Source organism: Populus nigra, chromosome 13, assembly GCF_951802175.1.
Source record: "Populus nigra chromosome 13, ddPopNigr1.1, whole genome shotgun sequence".
In the NCBI taxonomy this organism is placed as follows: Eukaryota; Viridiplantae; Streptophyta; class Magnoliopsida; order Malpighiales; family Salicaceae; genus Populus; species Populus nigra.
Genome location: NC_084864.1, coordinates 4,962,231 through 4,970,841, shown reverse-complemented (window position 1 = coordinate 4,970,841; position 8,611 = coordinate 4,962,231). Strand labels below are relative to the sequence as shown.

Below are 8,611 nucleotides of genomic sequence, written 5' to 3'. Positions count from 1 at the left end.
TGACAAAACAATATAAAACCACGGGGGATTCCTTGCACGGCATCAAAATTGTCGAACCAATTGTAATAATAAAATTAACAAAAAAACTTAATGATGATGATGATGACAGAAAATTGGACAGGACAAAATATACTCCCCCTCCTTATCTGTCCATTATTTTGGTTGCCCTGCTGAGGGATGATGTGATCCTAACAAAACTGAAATTCCATATATGATCTAGCTAGCAAAAGTTTTCATTATCTGTGAAGGATGAGAACAAAACCATCCCCCGATGTCGAGAAGACAAAAATTGAAGTCTTTGAATGTGAAATAATAACCTCTGTTGGCTTGGGAATCACTAAAGCAGCTCCATTTCTATTTTTATTATCCCTATAAGCTCTCCCAGGTTCCATTAGATCGATACAAACCAACCTGTCAATTGATTGAAACTTTACACCTTTGTAAGTTCAGCAGCTGCCACAGCAGGGGCGGCTGCGGGGGCAGGGCCACCAGTAGTAGGCCTGAAAAAATCACATCAAATCCTTTTAGCAGCAATGAAACCGCATATCAAGGCACAACAAAGCTTGACAATCATAGGAAATACTTACAATCCCACAAAAACTTTGAATGCATCATAGATACCCCACTGAGCTCCAGTAAGAGTTCCAATCATGACAATTCGGAGAGGCAACCCACGAGTGAACAGACCCCACAAACCTAGCTTCTTCACAGCCTGCAGAACCAAACAGTTAAAAAGGAGACCAGAAATATTTTTTTTCCAGGGAATACACTTTAAGAAGGTACTCACATCACCAACAGTTGCCCCTTTAGAGTTGTTCAGGAATGATACGAGATTATCGGCAGGATGAGACACAATAGCACAGAACACACCAGCAACATAACCACCAGCAAAACTAACACCAAGTTGCAGAGATTTGCTGCACTGGTCCTTCGGTTTGGGGATGGAATACCTGTAGATCATCTCTACAATGGTCTCAAACGATGCAAACTTCATCATTGTATCTGCAATCAAAACAATTAACATTGTCAACAACCAGAACAACTAATATGACCAGTAATAAGTCAGATTGTCACACAGATAGCAACTAATAAAAAACTAACACTCGAATACAGCAAAGGTTCAGTGCTAGTGTTGCACATAAACCACAAGATGAAACCACACATGGTTTGCGCGATGGAAAACCATTAACTTAAATGGTAGCATGAAAAGACAAATACCTCAACAAATAAAATCAGAGTTCTCCCAAAATCTAAACACTTAATACATGATGCACACTTTCAGATGATTATACAAGTTCTTCTGACAAGCAGCTTGGCTCTGCTAGGCCTTGTGCTTACAAATTAAGCCGTTGTTGCTAATTTACACACAAGCGCTGAATGAAAGCTGTATTAAAAAGCTGATGAATGTTTGGTTACGGTTATTATTTATGTGCGGCTAAGTTTAAAAACAAAACTTAAATATTTGGTTAATCCCATGTTAGAAATGCCATTGAAATACAAAATGACAAATAAGGACACAAGCAATTTTTTATCTATTAGGATGGATATGAGATGATATAAAAAAAAAATGGAATATTAAAATTAACTAAAACAAATAGAAAACCAACATATTTTTGTTATTTAATCAAAACATCCCATCTAATAAAAACATTAAAATTACTTAACAAGAAGTGCTCATATCAAACATATAGCCATGACCTAAAAAATGCAATGTCCTTCACAAGCCAAAAGAAACTATTGTCATAAATAATGTTGTAAACTCCAACATTTACAAAAATAAGATGGTCATAGTAGCAGTTCAAAAAAATTAAAATAGTATAAAAAATTGAAAAAATCAATTGTACTGAACACTAAAAAGCACACAATTATAAAATCTGACTTTCTTTGCCCAATAGAGCTTAAATTAACTATCAAAAAGTAACGCAGATGTTAAACTTACATGGAATCTGACGACCCCAGAGGGGGACAAGACCTTTGTACAGCCTGAAATAAATGACAGTTAGTTCCATATACAGCTTTACAGGAAATTAAAAATCAACAAAAAAAAAATCTTGTTATAAAGCATACCCAAGTGCGCCTTCAGCTTTGACAAACTTAGGAAGTCCATCTGATAAACCTCTAGCAAACCCAGGCTGAGTTTGAACACGAACCTTCACTGCCTCAAAGGGGCAAAGAGCAATGTCAGCAATCACCTCAGCAGAAGCAGAACCAGCAAGGTAAATCAAGGTCTTGTACTTGGCTGAAAACTCAGGCCCGGCAAGATCAGAGTAGTACTTCTTGAAAAACTCATAGAAACCAAATTTGCAGGCCCCTTGAGCACTGTAACCAAGAAGGGTGGGCACCCAACCCCTGAAGAAGCCTCTCACTCCTTGCTCCCTGAGCAGAACTCCAAAACCAGATGAGGTGCTCTTGTACTTGGCAGGGTCTATCTGAAAAATCAATCACATAGATATTAGTTCATATCCTCAATATTTTAACATAACATTGCTAACCAATTTATCCTATGCTTGATGGTGCCACAAAATTGAAATGAAGAGAAAATGCACATCAACTGCTAGCAAAGATAAAACTCCAAATTCACATTGCTTTCAAATCCTGTTAACTTAGAACACTAAATAATAGATTATAAATTAGATTTGAGCACATGTAACAGTTTACAACGGATAGAACACAATAACAACAACAAATGAACCCCTTCAAAGACATTCTTCATACCACAATACAGTTGATAGATGGTGCACAACAACAAGAATATCGAACCCCAGTTCCTAACCAGTTATCCAATAAAAATATCACATTTGCTCAAAATATGTATCGATGACTCTCCAAAGTGTTATGAATCAGAAAACTGAAAAACTCAAAGACACATTTAGAAAGTTTTCTAAAACGAGCATAAAAGATCCATGGAAACAAAGACGACACAGTTGAAAAATAAAAATATCAACAGAAAGCAACTAACACTAAAAAGCGCTCGACATTTCTCTCTATGCATCACAAAACAAGTCAAATGCTCAAGATGAAATATAGAATAAAACAGTCACTCTATATATACTTCAGTCACCAAAAAACAGATACAATCTAACACAAAAAAAAAACAATTAAACAGCATATCTGGATATGTTATATAGATTTGACTTATCAGAAACCCTAAAAACCACAAAAATCTATAAAAGCAAACAAGATCCAACAGCAGTAAAGGTGATCAAAATCAACAACAACAACACAAATCTAAACCAAAAACGACAGAAAAGAGAAAAAAATGTACCTGCATATTGCACTTGACAAGGTCAAGAGGAGTAACAGTCATATGAGTAAGTCCACAGCTAAGAATACCACCAGCAGTGCAAGCAGCATAGAAAGCAGGCGAGTACATCTCGATCCTCTTCCCAGGCTCACTCGGTGCCGGGATCACAAATCCGCCACTGCTCTTGCTTCCCATAGTGACCGTTGACGGCGGCGGCGGAGAAAGTGATGCTTGTTCGGAGTGGAGGCTAGAGAGGGAGAAAGTTTTAGCGGAGGAAGAAGAGGAGTAGAGGAAGCTAGGGATTAGTGACTGTTGTCTGAGAGAATCCATTTCTGGAGACAAATGAGGGAACTTTTTTTTTCCTGCTGCAATAGAGAGTGAGAAACGAAGAAGAGAGGAGCAGCAGAGAGATGATTTTGGGAGGTTCTCCGCCTGCCTGCCGCCTGCCTCTCTCTCTCTCTCTCTGCCAACCAAATGCGCTGTATGAAATGTTGCGGGGATCGATCGATTCCGGTTTTATTGGATACTTCTCAACAACCCTCGCCTTGTGGGTTTTTGTTTTTTAAATGGGCAGTCCTTTTCGGTTATTTACAACTGGAAAAGGCTAAAAAAAAACATATATATATATATAAACACGATTACCCCTTGCATGTTTAATGAACAAACTCGAGAAGAATATTGGTAAAGTAGTAAACTGATATGAGGGTTACAAAGTCGTATATAAAAGTAAATTTTATTTAATTTATATTGTTAGTAATATTTGCAATTATTTATTATTTTATTTTGATTTAGATTTATTTATGTATTATATCTACACACACAACAAATATTAGCTAAAATTTTGTTTAATTCCTTGATGGATTGGAATATTGAAGTTCACTTGTGATGCATTAATATTTACTTTGAAAGATGAATTATAAATTGGTTCATTGATATTGAAGGATGATTATTCATGTGAGGTTTTGTGCTTATATTTTGAACATTTTGAACTTGATAGGGTTGAAAACAATTAAAAATAAAATTAAAAAAATTAGATAAAATATATTTTATTGAACAACTTCACTTATAATAATAATAAAAAAAATAAAGAAAAATACTCGCCATATTCGACATGTTACACTAGCGAGTGGCGGAGCCATAATGGATCAAAATGGAGCAATCTCCCTTAATTTTTTTATATTAAAATATTAACTTGACTCATATGTTAACACACACATATATATAATTACAGCTCTTCAATTTTTTTTCTTTTCCCTTTTGTTTCTTTATTTTTCCCTAAGAAGGTTTTTTTTAGTTGTTGTTCATTCTTTTCTATACACAAATTTCTCATCAATAAATCTTTTGTGTCTTTTACTTTATGCTTTAGGTAATTTTTTTAATTTTTTCTATTTATTTTATTGTCTAATTTTAATTTTATTTTTTTAAAAGTAGTTATTAAAAATATTAGGGTTTATGATAATTTAGGATTTTTGTTATGAATATGTTCAAAATAAATATTTAAATCTACTAATTTAATCAATTAAGTTTTTTATTATTATTATAAAGAAATAAATTAATATTCATGCAAAACCACTATTCTTGACATCTCTTACATTGACAAAGTAGTTTATTAAAATTCTAAGAGAACAATTATAATATAAGTTTTTTATTTTAAAAGTATTTTTAAATTAATTTTACTTGAATTAATATATATGTTTTGAATTGATTTTTAATGCATATCTGCATAATATAGTATTTATTAATAATTTATCCTTTTATTTGAAAAACTATGACTCCGCCATTGACACTAGCCATGATATATTGCATATTTAATTAAGATATGATATCTATTTATATCTAAATTAGGAGGTTTATTATAATTTTATTTTCTTCAATAACGTATATAGAATTTTTTTTATTAATGTGAGTGTTCGAGCTAATTTACACATATCTTAATTAATTTTATAAACTCTAAAATTAACAACTATAAAACTTTTAATAATTATTATATTAGTAATCATAAAACTTAAACCTGAACCACATAAAATTCCTTGTGTATATGATGTTGAGTAGGTGGCAAATAAAATGAAAGAATTATTTCTAACTTGTTGGCCGTCACACGCTACACATAAACAAATACGACCTTAAAAAAGATTTGTCCCATGAAAAGCAAATGTGTAATTTTCATGTAGAAAGGTGGCATATATTATAGACGGTTAAAAAAAAGACCGGCCAGCAGCAAGTGAGCGCGTGGCATATTCTTCACATATACTGGGAACACCAAAACTGAGTCAACTGTTTTCCAACTCTATGATCATCTTGTCAAATTATTTAGATACCATTTTCATCAACTTCTTTTCTCTACGGTTAATAAACAAGTGATGTGATTGAAATTAAATTTAAATTAAAAAAAATGTTAATAAATAAAAAAAAATATATGAATGAGGACGTGTAAATGCACGCCCGCCTGCCCAGAGGAGAAGGCCCGCCGATGCCGAGGTTCCAACGTCGGAAATATCAGCAATAATTACACCCCATTAAAGGAAGATGGATTCCTATCGACGGCGAAGAAGAGGCGTTTTACAGGTAAGAATAAATTTATATACTTTCAAGATTCTTAACGTCCTTTTCGAAATCCAAGAGAGGTTCTGGTCCGAGAACACATCTGCTCTATGGAAATCATCACTTGCGTTTTACAGCTAGCAAGTTCAAAACCTTTGAGCTTGAATTAGAAGTTGGCTAGTAAAAAAGAGAGCACACATTAGTTCAGAAATTATGGATAATAACCGAGGAAACTCAAAAGCTTATTACAACTATGGCTTATGCCATTTTTTTGTACTCCCTAAATTGATGAGCTCAAACACTCCTCAACATTCCCTGCTATTTACTTTCTGTTGAAAAAGAAAAGAAAACCGCTCCCTGCCGTGGAAGGGTTTTTTAAGTCACTTGGCATGTTTTTCCCATTATTGCAGACATGAACAAGGGAACGAAAGCCATGGTGACCTTTTGGAAGAAGATGGTGATCCTTCAAATAGAGTTTGAGTCATTACAAAAGGCGGCCGGAGCTTGTTGGAATGCTAGGAGGGTTCAACAGATCTTATCGTTGTTTAGCTGAAAAAATATGAAAGGGTTGAGGTCTAAATTCGATCGTGTGAACGATTCAGGGCCTGCACCTTCATATTCTACAACCGACAGTAACAAGGATACACGAATAGAAAGCTCTAATAGTTCTAGCTTGGAGGTTTCAGATTCCGATCCTGAATATGTTGTTGAAGATCCTGAGATCCATTTTGACAACACTAACTTTGACATAGAACGCCTGAACAAGATAGTGGATGAAATGATGTCCACTGAAGAATGAAGATGAAATTAAAAACAAAAACTGAAATTGGAGAAAATCAAATGGATAAGAAAGCCACAGATTTTTGCCAAGTAGAAGATAACAGAACGAATATGAACGATAATGGGATAGTGAAGGCCACAGCAAGAGCCTTCTCAGAGGGTGAAGTCATGAGTGGGAGAATATATGGTATGAACTCAAGTTTCAGATCACAAACCTTAGGGAGGAAAATCTGCGGCAGCAGGCTGAGCTAGCAAGGAGAAACATCGAAAAGAGACTGGTGATTGATAAGCTCTGGCTAGAGCTGGAACATTTTGAAGGTTCAGAACAGCTCCCTCCAGAGCTGCACCAGCTGTTTAAAAGTTGGAGGGGGAGCGCAACTCATTTCAGATAAGAGGACTAAAGGACTACTTTCGGGTAAGTTTTTTGTAGGAGGTTGTACATGATTTGACAATGGCTCATTTTCTGGTTAAGCAAGAATCTTATCATGTAGTTCATGCGACTCCATTTCTGAACATCAAAGCTATAAATACACATCCTGGACAGGTTACAAGAGCAAACTCTTCCCAATTACTCGTCGTGCTCCTTGTAATTCATTATATGTTCTTGTTCAAAGGGTAGCCTGTGTGCTAAAACAGACTGCTTCCTCGTCTCATGATTCTCTGCCTGAAGGGTCTAGTCTCCATGTCTGTCTCTATATAAATAAAACGTCCTTCCAGTAATTTCAGCAACAACCGCATCAAAATATGCATTTGGCCTCACCAACCTAGAACTATTTTTTTTTTCTTGGAAGTTCTCTCAAATCTGTAGTTAGGAGATAAACTATCAGCTACCTCCTTGGCTGCCTTTTTGATTGAGCAATTAGAGGTGATTGCATTTCCAACTTACATAGTTGAATCGTCAAAGAATTCATTGTTGGAGCATGCTCATTCATCAGTGCCATGGCGTTGTTCTTCTCGTGTATAGATTTGTTACCAATAATCTCCACATGAACACAAACCGTCCTTGAAGTGATGAAATCTCTTTGCATCTCTCACTACAATTTCTCTACTAACAGTTTTGGAAATCAACTTAATAACAGAATGGCAGTCACCACAAACCCGAAGATTCCTGATAACATGAATAGTTGAACCAGGAACTGAGTTCATGACTCCAAAAGCAACAGCCAATTTCTCACTGTGAACTCGCACAACCATTTCCTTCTCCTCTTCATCAACATCATGAAGAACCGATGCCATATTAGGAACATAGGTGGTTTCTTGCAGCTTCACAGTGAGTTCCCCCAAATACTTGTAGATCTTCTCATGTTGAGGGTACCCTACCTTTGAGTTCACCAAAACAGAATCCTGGCGGTTTAACCTGTCCCTGATCTTTTATAACTATTCTCATCCCCTCTCAACATCTTTCCATCTTCCAGCATCTGCATATATGCTAGCAAGTAAGACATACAACCCACAATTACTTGGATCTAGTTTAAACAATCCCCTTGCAGAAATCTCTGCAAGCTCCACATTCTTGTGAATTCTACAAGCTGCAAGAAGAGAGCCCCTTGGTATAAAATCACGCCTCACTTGCATACTCTTTATCAAGTTGCATGCCTCAATGAGATAACCAGCACGCCAAGAAGATCAACCATGCAACCATAGTGCTTGACCCCTTGTTCTAAATTATATTCATGTTAATTCTACAGCCTGCAAAAAGAGAACCCCCTAGTACAAAATCACGTCTCCTTTGCTGATGTAACCATATTATTCAAAAGTTTCACTCATATTTAACTAGTGTTTTGCCTTTGTAATATATATATAATGCCTTGATATTCTTTATTTTATATTTTGAAGGCACTTTTGGATGAAAGATGTAAAAAGAAGTAAATTGGAGGTAATTGATAGATTTGACGTTCAGTTGATGTTTTGTGCATAGCTTGAGTTTTAGAGGTCGAAAGGAAGTGATTCCAGTGACATTAAAAAGCTAACATCCATACCTTTCTGAAAATTTAAGACAAGAAAAAAAAATCCTGGAAATCACAGCCTTCAAAGTCAAATCTCGCA

The 8,611-nt window shown here is 35.4% G+C and overlaps 1 protein-coding gene across 1 annotated transcript; it reads right to left on the bottom strand.

Annotated features, from left to right (window-relative positions):
* LOC133670373 (mitochondrial phosphate carrier protein 3, mitochondrial-like) lies at positions 1–3,754 on the bottom strand. Its single transcript, XM_062090862.1, has 6 exons — positions 3,266–3,754; positions 2,068–2,429; positions 1,940–1,983; positions 788–1,002; positions 588–712; positions 1–500 (listed from the first exon to the last, which is right to left on the bottom strand). The coding sequence occupies exons 1-6, from the start codon at positions 3,572–3,574 to the stop codon at positions 431–433; spliced, it is 1,125 nt and encodes a 374-aa protein (XP_061946846.1). The 5' UTR covers positions 3,575–3,754; the 3' UTR covers positions 1–430.
* Positions 3,755–8,611: the final 4,857 nt, after the last annotated feature.

What these genes read in the sequence shown, in the direction of transcription:
- LOC133670373 (XM_062090862.1), bottom strand. Translation starts at nt 3,574, where the DNA reads ATGGATTCTCTCAGACAACAGTCACTAATCCCTAGCTTCCTCTACTCC. An exon ending in TTGTCAAGTGCAATATGCAG is followed by an intron (nt 2,430 to 3,265) that starts GTACATTTTTTT and finishes TTGATTTTTCAG; the next exon opens with ATAGACCCTGCCAAGTACAA. An exon ending in TTCAAAGTTTTTGTGGGATT is followed by an intron (nt 501 to 587) that starts GTAAGTATTTCC and finishes TGATTTTTTCAG; the next exon opens with GCCTACTACTGGTGGCCCTG.